At 36.5% G+C, this 21,321-nt stretch overlaps 1 protein-coding gene across 1 annotated transcript; it reads left to right on the forward strand.

The window, feature by feature from the left end:
• Positions 1–2,308: 2,308 nt before the first annotated feature.
• LOC129399166 (natural killer cells antigen CD94-like) lies at positions 2,309–16,669 on the forward strand. Its single transcript, XM_055118461.1, has 7 exons — positions 2,309–2,324; positions 3,712–3,798; positions 4,190–4,273; positions 6,899–6,982; positions 8,621–8,772; positions 14,530–14,636; positions 16,543–16,669. The coding sequence occupies exons 1-7, from the start codon at positions 2,309–2,311 to the stop codon at positions 16,667–16,669; spliced, it is 657 nt and encodes a 218-aa protein (XP_054974436.1).
• Positions 16,670–21,321: the final 4,652 nt, after the last annotated feature.

The raw sequence follows: 21,321 nt of genomic DNA on the forward strand, positions 1-21,321 counted from the left end.
CAGGATCCATTATGAACCGAATCTCTTTTCCCTTCTCCCCCCACAAAAAAATAACAAGAAGAAAGTCCTCAAAAAAGTGATAAACCCATATCTAGAAGTAGTATCTTTCTTTTCATATTTTCATTAGTGTAGATTTTATTGAGTAAACATTCAATATACATTGCTTACTATATAAAAATATTTAGGGATACAAATGTGTTAGCTGATCAGATAATATTTGGAAAGGATCCTAATTAGAAATGGTTTCTAAAGTGAAAAACTAAGTGCCTAGTGTTATAATACACCAAACGGAGATTCTGATCATGAAGCCGTCTTGCTAACGGCTCCTTTTGCACAGAGGGATTCTTGAGGTTGCAGTGGAGGTGGGGACTTCTACTCAGTGTTTGCAGCACTGCAACTTCTGGGGAACACAGAGTGTGACCTGCAGTCAGTCCGAAGCTCTGCCAGCTAGTGGCAACAGTGCTCAGAGGGCGTAGGAATCACTTATTCACTGTCCTGCTTAGATATTCCTGCTCTATTTCCTATCTTACTTGTACTTGACCTAATAAAGTGGATACTATTTGATATGTTTCTGTTAAAAAACATTTTTGAGGGGCTGGAGCGATAGCACAGCGGGTAGAGCGTTTGCCTTGCACGCGGCCGACCCGGGTTCGATTCCCAGCATCCCATATGGTCCCCAGAGCACCGCCAGGGATAATTCCTGAGTGCAGAGCCAGGAGTAACCCCTGTGCAGAGCCAGGTGTGACCCCCCAAAAAAAGCAAAAAAAAAACAAAACCCAAACATTTTTGAGAAAGGACAATTGGGCATAAAATAAAGCAGGCAACCAGAGTGATTACACATGTGGTCCTGGAAGACCGTTGTTCCGCAGTATTCTAACGTCTGTCTTCATGAGAAGAGCCAGTTGAATGGAAAATCTCGAGAACGCTGTTCTTGAGATATACTTATGTCAGAAACAGATTCTCTGAAATCAGTTAGATTCTAGAATAAATCAAAGGCAAACCCATAGGCCAAAGAATCTCAAATGAGCTACCATGGTTTGCAGGGGCAAACACAGCTTTGTTTTGTGGCTTATATAGAAGGAATCGCAAACTACGGAAAAGTGCGTTTGAAAACAGTTCAAATGCTGACATAAAACTAAGTTCTCAGTGGCTGTTACAGTAAAATTCTGAAATGGATTTTACACCATCAAGACATAGGTGGCTTCTTCAGGTGCACAGATCAAAGAGGTTGACATGAAACAAAACCAAACTGGTTTTGCTCCCCTGTGACCTGCTACCAAGGCCATGTAGACAGCACCCTGCTCACCGAAGTGACAAATCACAATTTAAAGTAAGTTCGTGCATGGTTGCAGCTCCAACCGCTGGCGGGGATTAAGTTCAGCTTCAATGTTTTAAAAGAACTGTATTCAAATTCCTTCAATATTTTATGCTTATCTTACTGTTTATGAGTTAATTTTTATTAATGTTTTATTTTATTTTAATTTTTATTATTTAAAGAGAAAGTTTTTCTCTGACCACTTGTTCATCATACAAGACAGAGGTAGAAAACTAGAGAATCCAATATTGTAAGTATTTCTGTTTATTGTACTTGATTAAGCAATCTGGGTATGTTTCAGATATTTGATAAAAGTGGGTTAGCATTGATGCCAGTTTTAGAGGTTTATATATTTTACCATATTGATATTGAAAAATTGATAATTTACTGGCATGCTGTAAAAAATGTTTAAATCCTGGCAGTTAAATATGGATATATCTTTCATTATTATAATTTTGAAACTTTTGTTGTTAGTTTTATAATCTGATGAGATTCAGAGATTTTTTCCCCCCTAGTCTTCACAGTGATTTGCTAAAGCTCAGATCTGAATTGATATGATTGAAGCCTAGAAATATATTTGTTTCAGTTTTCGGTAACTCTTGTCTGACACAATTTCAGACAAGTAAATGGAAAATAGTCATCCTCAGTGGAAACTTTTTATGTGAAGTGGCTGCATGTCATATGGCTATTGATTTTTTTTTTTTTTGACACAGTGTCACTAAGGCACAGTCATTGGTTCAGTTCCTCCTAGTGTCTGAGCAGAGATACAAGTCAGCAAGGTAGAACATTTTAACCTGTTTCTGACAAGCGTATGCTGCTTCCACTGTGAAATCGCCAGAATCCACGTAGGTACTATCAGTCATCGTGGGTGTGTGACCCGCCTCTGTGGTCATTGCAGCTGGTAGGGGTTTGGATAGCTGCAGGAAAGACCTGAGCTGAAGATCACATTGATTTATATGTTCTATTAACTTCATTCTGCAGGCCAGGGCAGCGATGGACCTGTATGAAAGTAGGTAAAATATTTATTATCTTTTAGGAACTCAGATATTTGGATCCTATAAAAATTCTTTTTTAGATCTCATAAATTCATATTTATTTTCTTTCCCAGTCTAATGAATCAACAAATAGTTTCCAAGTTTAAACTGTTTCATAGTAAAGTTACATATAATATAAAGTCTGAATTTTTATGAGTATTTTTATGTTTAAAGCATGTCTTTTGTTATTTAGATATTTATTCAATGAATGAATTAACTAAGAGAAGTAGTTAGCAAGAAAAATACATTACTTTAGAGGAAGATTTACCTTATTATCTGTTGCTATGTAAAAAAAGAATGTATATTAAAACATGGTAATAATACCTTATCATTATTTAAAACTTGTCCAAATCAAGTTTCTTCACATTACAAAATAATTAAATGACAAAATCATAAGCTATTGTGATATTCCAATGTGCAACTGAGAACAATCTGGTAGTTTGTAAAGTTATGAAAAACTATTACTATATATTTTTTGCTTTTTGGGTCACACCTGGTGATCCTCAGGGGTTACTCCTGGCTCTGCACTCAGGAATTACTCCTGGCGGTACTCAGGGATCATATGGGATGCTGTGGATCAAACCCAGATTAGCCTCATGCAAGGCAGTCCTACCCGCTGTGCTATCGCTCAGGCCCCATGAAATGTTATTTAAAAAAAAAGGAATCATTGTCATATTTCTAAAGGAGAAATTATTAATTTTTAATTTTTCTTTTTATTTTTTGGGGCCACATTCGCTGTGCTCAGGGCTTACTCCTGGCCCTGAACTCAGGATTCACTTCTGGCGGGGTGGGTTTACCATCTGTGATACAAGGGATCATATCCAGGTCGGCCCCATGCAGGGCAAGAACCTTACCTGCTGCATTATCGCTCCAGCCCCCTGAAATTATTAAATATCTTTTTTTTATTTTTTGCTTTTTGGGTCACACCCAGCAATGCACAGGGGTTACTCCTGGCTCATGCACTCAGGAATCATTCCTGGCAGTGCTGGGGGGACCATATGGGATGCTGGGAATCAAATCCGGGTTGGCCGTGTGCAAGGCAAACGCTCTACCCGCTGTGCTATCATTCCAGCCCTGAAATTATTCAATATCTTAATGGAATTATTTTAAAATTTATAATATAGTTAAAATATTTCTGGATATATAATATATGTATGTGAATGTATGTTTATGTTAATTACATATATATCTTTTGATCTTTTTATATATTGTTCCATATATATAGTTTTGCTTACTTGGTTCGGGATGCCATGTTAATACTTAAGATCTTTTTATTACTTCATGATGAATGTTTAAATTTTTCAGTATTGTAATCAATGCCTATAAAACTTTTCGAGACTTCATTATATATTTTGTCTGCAGATTTCAAAGTGAAAGAGAAAAAATTGTTGAATAGGAACATGAAACTCAAAGGAAAGCCCCGAAGATGCCCAGTGCAGATTAAGAGAGGTAATGCTCTATTTTTCCTGAAAACATATAAAAAAACAATAAGATAGTGACAACCGTGTCTGTACATAATTAACATTGTATCTTTTCTTTATTTAAGTATAATCTAAGACTGATAAGATTTGTGGAGACAAAAATTGGGTACTGGGGACATTGGGGGTGGAGAATGGGCACTGGTGGAGGGATGGGTACTTGAACATTGTTTGCATGAAACGCAGTCATGAAAGTCTGTCAGTCAATAAATGTATCTCATGATGATTTATTAAAATAAAAAAATTAAAAATAAAATAAAAATTGTGATAATAGTTTAACAAATAATTTACCTATTGTTCTAAGTCTGGGGCTTTGCTCTACTCAATGCTTATCATCTCTTTTGTGTGTTGATTTTGTATAGGATTTCCATGGCATTGTATTGCATCCAGTCTGGGAATTTTATGTGTTTTACTTTTGCTGGCAACCATTACCTTGGGATATATGTGTGAGTATCAAGTAATAAAAATTGATGTTTAGAAAAATGAGTTAAGTTGGAAAACGGGCTACTATGAATACCGAATCTCTGGTGAGTCTTTGTAAACTATAAAATTCTGTGGAAATCTTGGGGCCAAAGAGATAGTTCAGCAGGTGGGTGCGGCAGACCCTGGTTTTATCGCTGGCGTGTCTTGTGGTCTTTCTATCCCCTCTGGGAGTAATCCCTGTGTTAGGAGTAAATCTGAGCACAGCCGAGTTTGGTCCAAAAATATTAAAGAAATTATTATGTTAACAATAATTTTAGTGTTGGTAATTCTGATTATTATAATGATTTGTTATTTTGTTATTACTTAGGTTATCATAAATATAAAATGTCATAACCACTCTAAGCCATGGAAAAATTACTCATATGTACAATGTGTTCCATATGGTTTTAAACTTATTTTTATGCATAAGTTTTTAATAACCAGAGTAAAAGAGAAAAATAATGAGATGATCATTATTTAAATATTATACACCTTAAATACTGTAACACTGCTTAGGTAATCAAAAGAAAATAAATTTAAAGTGTATTTTTTATGATTAAATTCTACTCACCAGTGTTTCTATGAATTAAAAACTCTTGTACACATATTTTTAAAAGATTTCTTTCCTCCTGATAACTATTACTTTTAGGTTCAGTCGTACAGCTGTGTGAAGCATAGTATCAAAGACACAGAAATAAAAAGTTTAACTCTGAATGATTTCAGTTTGAAGGGAAATATTTTCATTGTATTTTTTAAAGTGAGAGATTATTTGTTTAGGATAGTGACTTGAATATGTCTTATGAAAATTAGAAATTTTCTAAGGCCAAGAAAGCATTTTTAACGGAAATAATAATAGATGTGATGTAACAGATAGATAGGAATTATTTTGGAGTCAGCCAACAAAGAAAACATTTGCTTGCTTGCAATAATACATGAGTTGTTATATTTTAAAATCCACATTATATCATTTCAAAATGTCTTAAGCTAATTTTCTCTGATTCTACTTCATTTAATCAACATAATTTGCTTTGCCAGTTAGGGTTTGATTAAATGGTTACAGTTATGTGGTATTTATTAGAGTAATTCTTTTTTTTTTTTTTTTTTTTTTTTTAAATTTTTTTTTTATTTTATTTTTTTTTTTATTGAATCACCAAGTGGAGGGTTACAAAGTTCTCAGGATTATGTCAGTTATACAATATTCAAATACCCCTTCCTTCACCAGTGCCCATCTTACATTCCCAACCCCCCCAGTCTATCTGCCGCCCCCTCCCACCTCCCTAGTCCCCACCCTTATACGTGATAGGTTTCACTTCATTTGCGCTTATCTCGATTACATTCCATGTTTCAACACACAACTCACTACCGTTGCTGGGGTTTCCCCCCAAAAAGAAAAAGACAGTCCTATTGCCAATGAGGCATTTGATAATTCTCCATTACTAAGCATATAGAGATATTAAGTCCTGCTGTTTGTTACATAACTTTTCTTTTTCCCCCTTGCCCCGCCCCACCGAGTTCACGCCTGTTTAGTAATCGCCACGCTGTCTGACAAAGGGAAAAAAAAACCGTAGAGGATGGTTATTTCCCGTCATCAGCCGGCGTGGGGCTCTGGCTTAGTTGATAGTCTAGTAGAGTGTCTGGAAGCAGTTTCTGGAACCAAAGCTCTTGCGCTGATATCGGCTCCGGCTCGAGATACCACCAGCGTCCCGCTGGTCCATGTACCTAATTTTTCCCCTTATTTCCCATTCCCACGCCACCAGGTCTGTTTGCTTAATGGACATCACACTATGTTTGACACCACGCCACGTTTCTTCCCGAGAAAGAAGGATATTTCTTCTCAGCCAGCGTGGGGATATAGCTTAGTTCAGTCTAGAGAGATGGCTACCATTTTGATTGCCTTCAATATTTCAACAAAATACTTACTATTCTTGTTAGGATCACCCACAAAAGTCCGACCCATTAAGAAGGAACCATTACATACTGCTGATACTAAGATGACATTAAGTCGCGCGGCCGCGGCAGCGGCCGCGCGGTTTTGGGTTTCTGTCTAAAGTCCAGGGAGAAAGTTGAAGGAGAGAGAGAGAGAGAGAGATTTCCGCACGGGGGACCTGGCGGAAACTCTCAAGTCACATACTGCAGGTTGCTGGTGGGCTGCCGGTGTCCCAAGCAGCTCCGTCCTCTTCGTCAGTCATTCTGGGGGTGCGGGCGCGGAGAAATGGGAAAGCCCACGTGGCTGCACTCTCTTTAAGTGTCCGATGTGGGCGGAGACCGGTACTTCCCCGCCCTCGATCCCCCGCCAGCCGCGCCGCGCACTTGGGTGCGTCTCTCCATTTTGTGCTCAGAAGTGGGATAGATGCTGTGCTGTGCCCAGAGGTTGAGGGGAAGAGAGATAGATTAAAGAAAAAAAAAAAAAGAGAAACGCCAGGCCCCCGCTCGGGGGACCTGGCAGAAACTCTCAAGTCACATACTGCAGGTTGCTGGTGGGCTGCCGGTGTCCCAAGCAGCTCCGTCCTCTTCGTCAGTCATTCTGGGGGTGCGGGCGCGGAGAAATGGGAAAGCCCACGTGGCTGCACTCAATTAGAGTAATTCTTAACTTGATTTCTAACATGAAGTTTTTCAGTGCTCTTCTAAGTGGAAAATACAAGATAACAAAGTCACAAATGAAAAAAGTCACACACTTTCACAAACTATCAAAGGTATGTACTGAAAATGCAATTTGGAAGTTTATAGACCTTTTCATGAAATTATGCAGTGTGTCTCATTTCAGTATGAAATTAAAACATTTTATTCAGAATGTCACCTTTGAAAGCAAATGGCATGCTTTCATCTTATCTCAAAGTCAAGTAATAGTCGACCGCAAATACATATAACACAGTTTTATTTTTTGAAGGGGGAGAGGGGTTGGACCATGCTCAGCAGTGCTCAGGGCTCACTCCTGGGGCTCTGTGTTTAGGACGGATGTTGAGAATTGACTTGAGTATGGCCACTGGCCAGGCGAGTTCTTTAAATTCTGTGCTATCTCTCTGGCGTTACTGCATTTCCTTTAGCCACTCATCTGTTCTTGGGCACTTCGGTTGCTTCCAAATCCTGGCTACTGTAAATGGCTCTGCTATGAAAATTGGAGTGCAAATGTCTTTCGCGTTTGCGTGTTTGACATAGCGTTTATGGGCTCTGGGGTAGGTATTAAGAAGGGCAGCGGGGATGCCATATGATCAAGCAATACCGTTTTCGGATATCTACCTGAGGAACATGAAAGCTGACCAGCAGTCAAGCAACCAAACAAAAATTTTATATGAGCTTTATTTATTTAATTTTTTAATGAATGGCTGTGAGATACAGTTACAAAGCTTTCATGTTTGACTTTAAGTCATACTATAATCGAACACACACCCATCCTTCCACAGTGTACATTTTCCACCACCAATGTCCTCAGTATCCCCCCACTTTCCAACCCTGCCCCTGCCTGTATGGCAGACAATTTCCCTCATACTCTCTCTCTACCTTTAGGCATTATGATTTGCAGTACAGATAAAGAATCACGTTTGGCCCTTTATCTACTTTCATCACACATCTCCCATCCCGAGCCATCCCTACAGCTATCATTGACTTACTGATCCCTTCTCTATCCCAGCTGCCTTCTTCCCCAACTCATGAGGCAGGCTTCCAATCATGGAGCAATCTTCCTGGCCCTTATCTCTACTGTCCTTGGGTGTCAGTCTCATATTATGTTACTTTATATTCCACAAATGAGTGCAGTCATTCTATGTCTTTTTGACTCATTTCACTTAGCATTACAGGCGCTTTAATCTGAACTCAAACTTGGTGCAACTTTTCTCTACAAATCTTTTATAGAGCTTAACATATACACAGTGAGAAACTTTATTGTGTTATTGTATTGATTTGATTATTTTATGCTTAAAATAATCATGTATGATATATTTTCATCATGTATGATAGATCTTTAGATTTTAGCATACTATACACTATTTGAAATTTAGATAAAAATTTCCTTCTTTGGAATTACAACTATTCCCAGATATTTACATTAATGGACTTCTCCCAAGATGGAAAGCTGCTTATTATTACTGAAATTGATTTGTACAGAGAAGTTAACATTTTTGGGTTTAATTGAAACGATTGCCTTGGATCTGTCAGTGACAGTCTCTGACTCCGTATTATTAGAGAATTTGGTGGAAGAACTGTTTCTGACATGTAAATATAGAGATACAGGGCCACCTTTTTGCTGGACATTCAGTTTAAAATAAGCAGTTTTATGCATCATAAGTAACATAAATGGCCTTGGTTTGAGTATCATGATGGGATTTGCTTCCTAGAGAAAGACTGTGATGTATATCAAGGAAAATGGTCCTGCTGTGGAAAAAACTGTTACTATTTTTCAAAAGAAGAGAAAACTTGGAATGAGAGTCGGAAATCATGCCAAGACCTTGAATCCAATCTCATTAAGATTGATGACCAAGAGGAACAGGTACCCTGACTTTATCATACTTTTGTAGATGCTTGATGAGGAGTTTGCATATCTTGAGTTAGCATTGTTTAGATTTTCCTCCAATATTACTTGAAAATTTTGGAACTTTTGTACATGCCACCAATTTCTATGCAGATGAATTGACACAGGCATAACATGGGATAACCCTTGTTTTACTTTACTTTTTTTGATTTTTTTTTGCGGGGGGGGGGAACCACGTGGTAGTTCTCAGGGCTTGCTCTTGGCTCTGTATTCAGGGATCCCTTCTGGTGATGTGTGGTGGACCATATGAGGTTGCCAGGAATTGGACTGGAGAATCCTTGTCTTAATCCAGATCAGTAGCTTAGCTGTGGGTGTTAGGGAATAAGTTTGATTATTGTCATGATGTATAAAATATCTATACATTTTAGTAGTATACTATGCACTATTCAATACTTGTCCTCATGGGGCAAAATAAAAATGATCTTCAGCTTTTTGGAGAAAGTTTCTCATTGTGCTGATTTCTGTTCTTCCACAATCATCATTTAGGAGTCATCACACTTCCGAGGAAAGAAGATTCTCTTAACTGTTATGATTGTGTGAAAAATTATAATTATATAAAAATTATAGTAATATATAGTAACATATATTACTATAGATAAGTAGAATGAATATGGTTTTAAAAATATATTGTCAAAATTTAATGTTTATTTTGCTGTAATCTTGATATATAGTGGAATCTTTATTATTATTATTTTTTAAAAGATGGGTCATCTTTGTTATGATTTTGAAGATTTGGGGAAATGAATGCAAATTTAATTTTATTCTGTAGGTTTTTATTTTTTATTTTTGGCTTTTTGGGTCACACCCAGTGATGCGCAGGGGTTACTCCTGGCTCATGCACTCAGGAATTAACTCCTGGCAATGCTTAGGGGACCATATGGGAAGCTGGGAATTGAACCCGGATCGGCTGTATGCCAGGCAAATGCCCTACCCGCTGTGCTATTGCTCCAGCCCCTTATGCTGTAGGTTTTATCCTTAAGTTTATTTAGGCACCAAACTTTTCATACTTACCCCAAGATATGTTATTTCTATTGGCAACTTTTGAGAACATGTTAAAACAAACCTTATATTTTCATTTTTATGAAACACAGAATTAAAATAGCAACACAGTGAATCACTCACTATTAGAAATAAATGGACAATGTAATATAAAATGGATAAATTTAAAAATTGATTTAATCAAAGTATGAACTTGAATGCCAAATACTACCAATATATTCCTAAATTAAGAAATTAGTGGCTGGAGCGATAGCACAGCGGTTAGGGCATTTTCCTTACATGCAGCCAACCTGGTTCTGATTCCCAGCATCCCCTATGGTCCCCTGAGTACCATCAGGAGTAATTCCTGAGTGCAGAGCCAGGAGTAACCCCTGTGCATCGCCAGGTGTGACCCAAAAGAAAAAAAATAAATTAAACTTATTTATAATTCATAGTTTTCTCTGTGATTTCCAATTCAGTTTTATTCCTGCTATCAAACAATATGAACATTAGATTTTCAACTAAACTTCTCACAGTTATTATTCATATTTTTAAATGACCTAGTTTAGCTTATTTGAATTTTCTCAAAACTTTACCCTTAAGGCAAAAATAAGGTATCATACTTTTAACCCACTGAAGAATAATTTCCCTTTCATATTTGTAATTAGAATAGTGAAGGTGTTAAAAAAAGTTCTGAGTCAGGTTCTAATGTAGATGAGAATTCCTGTCACATGAATAATTTAGGATTTAAATACTTTGTGGTTTTATAAAGCCCAAGAGTTTAGATAAAGTGGTGGTTTATACTAGCTACTTGAAAACAGATTGGGTCTTAAATGCTTATGTTTGTCCCTAACGTATTACAAAAAATATTGTGAGTGAAAGAACAGATGTTTAATTTTAGTGCTTCTTCAGAGACTTTGAGACAGTAAAGCCCATTTAGAGAAGCTTCAATACTATTCATCCATCGATCCAATATTTTATTCATAAAAATTACTATGTAAATATACAAATCTAAAAGGAATATATTAAAAGGGGTTATTTTTAAATTTTTCTTCTATGCTGTTTAATAGCAGTGGATAAATGTTAGTGTTCATATGTACATGTGTGTGATTCCGTGTGGGTATATATGTAGGCACATATTTGTGGAGATCAAGAGGGAGAAAATATGAGTTATACATTAAATTTAGGAAGGAAAATTTATTGTTTCACATTTAAATAAATGTTTGGGGTTCATAAAGTATATCTATTGAATTAAAGGACTGGAGTGATAGCACAGCGGGTAGGGTGTTTGCCTTGCATGTGGCTGACCTGGGTTCGATTCCTCTGTCCCTCTCGGAGAGCCCAGTAAGCTACCAAGAGTATCCGGCCCGCATGACAGAGCCTGGCAAGCAACCCATGGCGTTTTCGATATGCCAAAAACAGTAACAACAAGTCTCACAAATGGGGACGTTACTGGTGCCTGCTCGAGCAAATCGATGAATAACAGGATGACAGTGCTACAGTGCTGCATAATTAAGCACATAAACTTTTTTTTTTTATTATTCTTTTTTTTTTTTTATAGTTTATTTTTAATTAGTGAGTCAACGTGAGGGTACAGTTACAGATTTATACATTTTTGTGCTCATGTTTCTCCCTTACAGAGTTTGATAACCCATCCCTTCACCAGTGCCCATTCTCCACCACCAGTAAACCCAACATCCCACCCCCCCTTCCCAGTCCCGTCTCCCCCCACCCCACCCTGCCACTATGGCAGGGAATTCCCTTTTGTTCTCTCTCTCTGGTTAGGTGTTGTGGTTTGCAATAAAGGTGTTGAGTGGCCATAAGCACATAAACTTTTAATTTACCGATGTAGCATTAGTTTATAATTCTGTTTAAAGTTTTAGGACACAATTTCATTCCCTTCAAAATATGTTCCCATGTCACTAGCCGCACCAAAGTACGAAGCACAGTTCATGGCTACTTCCTTGCTTCCTGTTCACCAGAGTAACCACAGGAAGTAGCCATTACTCTGTAGTCTGAGCTCACGACTTTGTTTTCATGTGGTTTTGTTTGTTCTGTCCTGTTTGTTTCTCTGTGTCCCACACGTGAATGAGATAATCTACTTATTTATCCTTTTGCTTATTTCACATAACCTGGTCCTGATGATACTACCATGTTGTGTTAATGATGTTTTTGCATTAAGACTGTTTCCTGAATACTCCATTTATTATTTTGATAAACAAAAAATGTACAAAAGAGTGTGCAGAACAAGCAAATGACAACCTATTTTGAAACTTGTAACTGTATTTTTTTTTTAATTTCACTGCTGCGTAATATTCTACAGTGGGAATACACCTCATTGTCTTTAGTGTAGTATTTGGGTTCTTTAGTTTTTGCTGTTGGAATAATCCTCCATTGTAATGCTTAGAAAACTCCGTGCAAGAGTTTTCCATGTCCTATGTTACCTTTTAAAAGATTCCTTTAGAAGTGGAATCATTTGTAACATGGTATGGAAGAGTTGGAAATTGTGTAATTCCAAATTGTTTCAATGTGATTTTTGCAACAGTTTTAAGGATCTTTGATTTCTACCATCCTATAAACTCAGGGTTGTATTCTTAATTTTTGTCAGTTTAATAGTTAAGAAATATATCTGTGTAGCCTTAATTTAAATTTCCATGACTCTAGTGATCTTTGTACCTTTCTATGTTTATTCACATCATATTTTATTTAATATTTTCTTATTATTGATGTTTAATTTTTAATATTCGAGCAAATTGTTTGCTTAATTTTACAATGAATGAGTCTTTAAAAAAATTTTTTTTTATTGAATCACCATGTGGAAAGTTACAGAGCTTTCAGGCTTAAATCTCAGTTATACAATGCTCAACACCTATCCCTTCACCAGTGCACATATTCCACCACCAGGAACCCCAGTATACCTCCCCCCAACCCTGCCCCCAACCTGTGTAGCTGATAGATTTTACTTTACTTTGATTATATTCAATATTTCAACAAAAAACTCACCATTATTGTTTGGAGTTTCCCCACCAAAGTCAGACCTGTTGAAAAGGAAGCATTTGATAATTTGTTTTCCATTGCTGACAATTAAGAGATAGGAGGTCGCGGCTGTTGTGGCTGCACGGTTTTGGATTTCTGTATTTTAGTAACTAAGTCCAGGAAAATTTCTGCCAGAAATTGCATCACTGCAAGCTTGTACCTCCCTTTTGTAGTGCTCATAAAATGGTGGTCGCCATGCTGTGCCTGGAAAGGAAAAGCTGAGAGAGAAAAGCCCTTCCCCTACTGGTGCGACATGGGGCCGTGGCTCAGTTCACAGTCTAGAGACATTTCTGCAAGAAGCTGCTGTTGCCCAGAGTAGTTTAGCTGGCCTCTGGGATCATGCTCCTGCAGCAGCTGAAAGGTCGCACACGTGCAGCCTCTGCGCTTAAATCTTGGTGGAGGGCAGGGCTGGTACCACCTGAATGACTCATCTTTTTCCACACCACCTTACCTTGTCTCCTACTCCCTATTGAAGATAATTAAGGTTCCCATCAGTACCTTAGTTTGTTATCCATGTCCACAATTTTATTTAGTTTTTATCAATTTTATATGTTTCCATTGCACATAAATGTGGAATCATCAGGTACTTGTCCTTTTTGCCTGTACTTCACTTGCCTTGCATAGCTTCTTGGAGACCCTTGTATTTTGGTGTGAATGGCATTTTTCTTCTCTTTATTGCCGATTAGTATTACTTTGTATAAATGTGCTACATAATTTTTCTCTAATCATCTGTCAATAGGAAATTTGTTTGCTTCCACAATTTAGCTATATTGCAATGCTACAACAAATGTTGGGATAAACGTGACTTTTTGTGCTGAGTTTTTTAATGTTATTTAAGTAGTTATATTAAAAATGGGCAAAATGAATTACGTTGTTCCTTTGTATTTGCATTCTTGAGGAAGCTCTATATCATTTTTTAAAGTTATATTGCTACCAAGTTACATTCTCACCAAGAGTGCATGAAAGTTTTTCTTTTTAACCCATACTGTCCACCAACACTTGTTTCAAAACGCTCTTTTCAATGGAAACCATTCTCAGAAGTATGAGGTATGAGGTGGTAAGTATGGTAAGTTAAATTTGCATTTAAATTGGAACCAGTGATGATGAGCATCTTTTCATATATGCATGTATTTTTTGAGAAATGTTTATCTAAAGTGCATGATCTTTGTTTGGGTTGTTTTCTTTAGATTATGTTGCATAAGTTATCCATAAATCTTAGATATTGATTCTTTATTAGATATATTGTGTGCAAATTTTGTTTGCTTTCAGTTTACATTTTTCTTGGGTTGTACAAATTTTATTTATTTTAGCTAAAAGTTCTTGATGTTTTATTTTTCCAAATAGATAATATTCCTATATTATTTAATAATAAGAATATTTTATTTGTTTTTTGAACTAAATTTTTATATTTTTCAAGATTTTTTTCTGATTAAGGTTGGTTCTGGGTTTAGAGTAACTGATTGTATGTGGAGGTAAAAATTCCATTGCTTCTTTTTTTTTTTAGTTACAAATAATTGGGGATTCATTCATTTATATATCTGCACTTTCACTTTTAAAATCAGAACAATAGAAAAATAGTACCATCTCTGTTTATTGAGAGAGTTCTTGGAGATAAATGTACCTGGCTTTATATTAATTGTCTGTAGCTAAAGTATAATTATTGATATTATGAATAATACTGGCCATTTTATTTTTTAACAGTTATTTATCCAATCAAAAATTAAATATAGTTATTGGGTTGGATTGCATAAAAAAGGAACTAATTCTCCCTGGATGTGGACAGATGGCACAGGACCTTCTTGGAAATTGTATGTTTTGATTTTATGGGCTTTCTTTTATCTCAGTGACTGATTCATAGACTATAAGCTGAGAATATATAAAATTCTTGGGTACTTAGAGAACATCTTATGATTGATTTTTCTTTCAGGCAGACAACCAAATGCTAGTGTCTAAATATCACATAATAAGGCCCCCAAACCATCATTTCTTCTTGTATTGAGTAATTGATGGTCCCTATAAATACAATAACGTAACATTTTTTGCTATTGTGTCTTTCCTATTCCTAATATAGTCAATGACATTCGTTGTATTGCCTGATGTGATTAGTGGAAACTAAATATGTAATAATTTTTATATATTATAAAAAATTATCTAAGTCTTGCACTCTCTCTGTTTTGTTTTTTTTTGTTTTTGGGCCACACTTGCTGATGGTTGGGGTGACTCCTGGCTCTGCGCTCAGGAATCACTCCTAGTGGTGCATGGGGGATTTGGGTAGGCACATGCAAGGCAAGCAACCTACCCACTATGCTATTGCTCTGGTCTCTCTCTTTCTCTAAATTAAATGTATAGCTGTGGCAGAATTCTCTGACTCTAAGCTATGCTACTGAGCTATACTAATAAAAGCAATATGGCACCGAAATTAAGACAAGCCATCAGACTAATGAAATGTAATTGTGAACCCCAAAGTAAACCCTTAGATATATGGACCATTAATTTTTGGCCAAGGCACTGATTACATTAAATGAAGTAAGGAAAGCCTCTTTAACAATTGGAGCTGGGAAAACTAGTCAGCTTCAAGTAAGAAAAAGAAACTGGCCTCATATCTTACACCATCCTAAAGGGTAATCAAAATGGTTTAAGATCACAATTTTAGACCCGTGTCTCTAACAACACATTAAGGAAAGGATAGGCAAAGCTCTTCATGATATTGAACTTGAAGAAGTTATTAATAAGATTATTTCACTCTCAAAGAAGACAGAAGTAGAAATAGCAAACATGATGACATCAAACTCAAAAGCTTCTGCACTTATTAAGTTTGACAACTAATTAGGATATTCTGTTGAATGGGACAAAATATCCTCTTATCATACATTGGAATAGGGCTAGAGTTCAAGATATACAAAGCACTCACAAAGCTCAACAAGAAAATAATCCCATCAAAAATGGAGAGAAAACTTAACAGACAGTTCCTCAATGATCGTATACAGATTTTCAAGCAAAATATGAAAAGATGTTCATCATTAGTGACATTGGGAAAATATAAAACAACAACCTCACACAGGTAATAAAGGTTAGGTCACAGTCATAATCATAAAAATATCTTGTCCTGGGGCCGGAGCGATAGCACAGCGGGCAGGGCATTTGCCTTGCACACGGCTGACACGGTTCGATCCCCGGCATCCCATATGGTCCCCCAGGCACTGCCAGGAGCAATTCCTGAGTGCAAAGCCAGGAGTAACCCCTGAGCATTGCTGGGTGTGACCCAAAAAGAAAAAAAAAAATCTTGTCCAGTTTCCTGAACATTTGATATTTAACAGTCTATCCATTACTACTTAACGGTAATATTTTTTTCTGTAAAAGACTAAAATGTCTTACAAGAATGGTAATGGTGCATAATAAGTATTTAAATATTTAACTCCTGACCACTTGTTATACTTAATCACTCTCCAGAAGCTTTAGAAGTGTCTAAAGAATTTAAAATGTTTATGTCTGAAAGTATGCAGATTCTATTCTCTAGTACCCTTTCTACTTAGTTTTCTTGTCCACTGGTGGAAATATTTCCCTTAATTTTACATATGGTGTATCTTATAATTTTAGAGTTACACACCTGCCATATGATTTTGATGTTCCTTGAAATAAATGCACAATGTTTTAAGCTTGTGACAAATTTACTCAAGGACTGTGTTTAAAAAGCAAAAATGTTTTTTAATGCAGGACTTTTCAAGCAACTACATTTGAATCAGAGGAGAAATGTGGACGTCTCAAGTCAATAAACATAGTGGATGCTGTTTGTACTAAAGAATTTCATTTCATCTGTGAAAGGAATTTAAGTTCTTCATAATGAAAATAGAAACTGTATAAAAGTTAGAAAATTTTCATTTTTAATAACTATTTGAAAAAAATTTTTTCTATCAAAATAGCTGTATATGCTTTATGAAGAATTGTGGTCTCAAATATTCTTAAGCAAAAAAAATGCAGGCATTTTATATAAAATTTTAAACAAAATTATTAATATATTAAGTATTTTTGAAATACATGAACTTATCAATTAATTTTATTTATAAACATCAAATTTACTTTGATTGATAAAATCAATTTGTTTTTCTTAACAGTTTAATTAAATTTGCTTGACCATTTTTAACATAGTACTAAAGTAGTAAAGCATCCAAACTATCAGATATAAAATAATGAATAATTTTCTTTAATATTCTTGTCCTCTATTTACCTACTTCTCAACTTAGAAACATAGTGGACTTTTAGATGTTATTCTAGGCATCATCTAGGAAAGTACAAGCATATACATGGTATCTGCTTAACTTGATATTATATAACTATAAAATCACAGCCCTTTTATACTTTATTTAGAACTATATCTTTCTGATGGCTACATAACATAGCATTAGGAGCTGCTGCATTTTTTTTATAAGAAGTTGCAAATGTTGTACCAACATTTATTCAACAACTTTTATTTTCTAGGATATATAAAACCTTAATTTACAATGATAGAAAGAAGTTTCATACACAGGAATTAATACAGTATCACCTTCCACAGAGTATTATTTCTGACGTGACTCTCTGGCAGTATAGTTTCTCTCTGCAATGTCTGTACAGTTAAATATTGATGCTATTTAGTTCTCATACTTGGTGACTATTGGTCCCCAGATGCAGCATTGAGAATTCCTGCTTCCTCCCATCTTTCCCACCAGTGTGTTTCCGATTGGTTTGATTTTCCCAATAAAATTTTAATGGATAAAAATGCAGAATCTTGTGCCATTTGATTTGCTCAGGGGACCAGATGGGATGGCAGAGATAGAACTCAGGTCAGCCAGGTGCAAGGAAAGTGCCTGCCCACTGTATATAACTGCTGCCCCAAGACTGAGCGTCTTCATATCATATTCCTTATATTTAAAGTGCTTCTTCATGTTCCAGAGAATAGAACTGACAAACATAATTCTGAAAAAGAGAAGACATGGAAATGTATCCTTTCTTTATATGATAAAAACTTTATTTATAATGATAACCAGGAATATCTAATCTCTGTCTTTCAAAGTTTTAAGTTTAAATCATCACGAATCACGAATCACGAATCACGAAATCACGGGCGGGTTCAGTAACATCTCATTTCGTCCTTTCCCTGAGATCTTAGAAGTCTATCTCGACTTGGCCCTCCTAACAGTGTTGTACTGGGGGCTCTTCAGGGTCAGGGGAATGAGATCCAGCTTGTTACTGGATTTTGCATATGAATACACCATGGGAAGCTTGCAAGGCTGTCCCATGTGGGCACTCTCAGAAGATTGCCAGTTTCTCCCAGAGGAGAAGTAGGCTAAAGATACCGCTTCTGAGAGCTTGCTTTTAAGTCTCTCTCTGGATGTTGGCTGTTGTTGGGATTATACACACCTGGGTTCCTCTGCCCGTACCTTCATGCATGAGGCCTGTCTGAACATGTGGAGAGGGGCCTCGAGCATGGCTGTAGCTAGGTTTCGGTGGTCTTCGGCTGCTGGGAGCTCTGCTCAGGGTGGGGAGGGAAGCTGGAGTCCATCCCCTCTGAGGGGCCCCGGGGAAGACAGCCAGGCGTGCGGGCAAGAGACCCTCTTTATTTATTTAATAAATAAATTTATTTATTAAAAATTTTAAAAGGTGAATAAAAGGTCTTCTCAAAATAAATTTAACAATGGGTGAAATAGCATATAACAAGTATATAGCATAAAAATTAAAATTAGTTGACTGAGAAATAGTTCAAAAAGCTAGAGTGTATGCTTTGCATACAGGAGTCCCAGAATTGATCTCTGGCACCACAAAGTCTCCTGAGCACTATTGGAAAGAACCCCGAGCACTGTACTTGGAGTAGTTTCTGAGTACTGCTGTCGTGGTCTGAAAACTTACCACGGACCTTTTAATTTTTTGTTTGTTTCGGGCCACAGTCAGCTATGCACAGGGTGCACTTATTGCTTTGCGCTCTGGGATCACTCCTGGTGGACGTAGGGGCTATACGAGGTGCTGGGGAGGGGGCCTGGGTTGGCCACAGGCACGGTGAGCTCCCTATCGACTGCGCTACCACCACAGCTCCTATCCGGAACCTGTATGAAAGCCGTTTGGACTTTAAACATTGTCTGAATTATTATAAAATTCAGACTAATTTGTTATTTTCTAATTTATTTAGACACTGTGATTTACAGTACTTTAAAAATTATTGTTCCAGGAATACAATGTTTCTGCACCATGCTCACCACCAGAATAGTTATAACTTGCTGTCCTCATGCTCTGCTCTACTTTACCCTATTATAAGTCTCTGTCTCTGTCTCTCTCTCTCTGGCTCTTTCTCTTTTTCTCTTGCTGTTTCCTCTCACTCTTTATTTCTTGTTCTTTCATTTATATAGGACCAGTTTTAATTTGGGGCACTAATGGTTTTTATCTTTCACTGCAAAGTCATTTTAGTGTTTGATACTGAAATTTGAAGAATATCAAAATAGTGAAACAGGAAAAACGTTTTAGTGGGATCTGAAAGAGTAACTAAACATTCAAGTGAAAGGTATAGGAAACATTGTAGGAAGATCTTATATATATTATATATATACACATACATATATATGTAATTGGTGCAATATACAATATATGCATATATGAGCACATATTATATATTGAACCTATATTATATATTAGGTCTATATAATAATATACGTATATATGCATATGTCACATATACACATATTGTATGTTGTACCAATAATGTATATTATATTAATGCACATATAATCTTGGAAGAGACACCAAGCTGATGAAAAATCTCAGGAACTCCAGGTAGATCTGTCTCAGTGGAAAACTCTGGGGTCTTCCTGGGAGGGGATTGGGTTGAGTCCCCATCCTGTTAAAACCCCAGCAGCCCGACTCACACCCCACTGGCTCTGGCATAGAAATGACCCAGATCCACAGCTTCATACTTATCTCAAGAGACACTAAATGAAAGAATCATTCCAGTCCTTCTGCTCCAGGAGTGAGCGGCTACAGATGAGGCCACGTGACATATCCAAATTCAGAACACTGTTAGCCCAGTAGGAGCCAGCAAAATAGATGAGAAAGTTGCACAGAAGTCCACTAAGTTCAATAAATGAAACAATACCACAGAAATCTAGACAAGCACAAAATAGCGCAGGAATTCCTTAATGACTTTAATAACTCCATTGTCAGATATAATAGTTTTCACAAATTTTCTTTTCTAAACTGTTTTTTTTTTGATAATTGCATTTTCCATTTTGTTGTAACAGGCAATGTAAGATTAATTGTCTTGTGTGTGCTAAGGAGTCAGGCTTGGGGGGGGTGTGGAAAGCTGGGGATATTGGTGGAGTAAGGTCACATTGGCGGTGGGATAGGTGTTGGAAGACTGAATGCTTGAAACTGCTGTATTATAAACAACAGTGTAAATCATCATGTTTAAAAATAAAATGCAGGTGGCTTAAGAGTGGAAAAGAACTTTTCCAACGGAAAAGATTCTCTGGCAATAATCAGTTAATTAATACAACTGTTTTTTAACTCAAAATAGAAAACAAAATAAAAAAATAAAAAAAATAGATGTAATAGACCTGTGCTGTTGTTACAATAATAATTTATATTTTTCTAGCATACAGTTGATAACACATTCAAAGGGTATAGTACAATAGACTTCTTAAAATTCTGAAATATGATAAAAACTAAATATCTTTAAGTGTTTAATTAAAAAATACCAATTACTAAAATTGTTGTTAATCACCTTCACGAGTGATTTTCCCAAAATCTTTGGAATTTATGAGCTAATCTGAGAAGATTACACAATGGTAGACTCAAGTCTGTACAACTTTACAAAGAACAGAAACTATAAATATGTTACTTTTGTTGAGTCAAGTTAGAGACTTTAGGACTTTCCTTTTATTATACAAAACTGTTATTAAATTCCAAATAATATATTCTGAGTCCAAAGTTGAATCTTCCTAACAGTTCCTCTTGCGTGGAGGAGTTCTTGATGCTACAGAGAAGGTGGAGACTTCATTCAGCGTTTCCCTTCCGCTTTCCCAGAGACTCCGATGTGTGAAACGCAGGGAACCCTTAACTCTCCCAGTCTCATGACACCGGGGCTCTGGCTGACTCTCTAGAGCAGCGTTTCTCAGCTGGAGGCCTCAGGGCCACCTGTGGACTCTTAGGATGCTCCAAGAGGGCCACTGGTGAAACCTGTATGAATGGGACATGGTAAGAGAGTAGGGGGTCACAGAGGATTGGGAAGTGGACACAAGAAGGAAACAAGGTTAGCTGGTGGACATGATCAGAAAAAGGTGGAGAAACTATTGCTCTAGACTACACTTTTAAAGCCTCTTTACAATAAAGAATAATATATTTTATAGCAAAAGTTTATAAGATATGTTTCTATTAGTGGAACAATTTGTTTATTTTATTATTTTATTTTTAAAATTTATTTTAAAATAGTTTTAGTGAATCACCGTGAGGTACAGTTACAGACTTTCAAAC

Source organism: Sorex araneus, chromosome 10 (assembly GCF_027595985.1).
Source record: "Sorex araneus isolate mSorAra2 chromosome 10, mSorAra2.pri, whole genome shotgun sequence".
Classification (NCBI taxonomy): domain Eukaryota; kingdom Metazoa; phylum Chordata; class Mammalia; order Eulipotyphla; family Soricidae; genus Sorex; species Sorex araneus.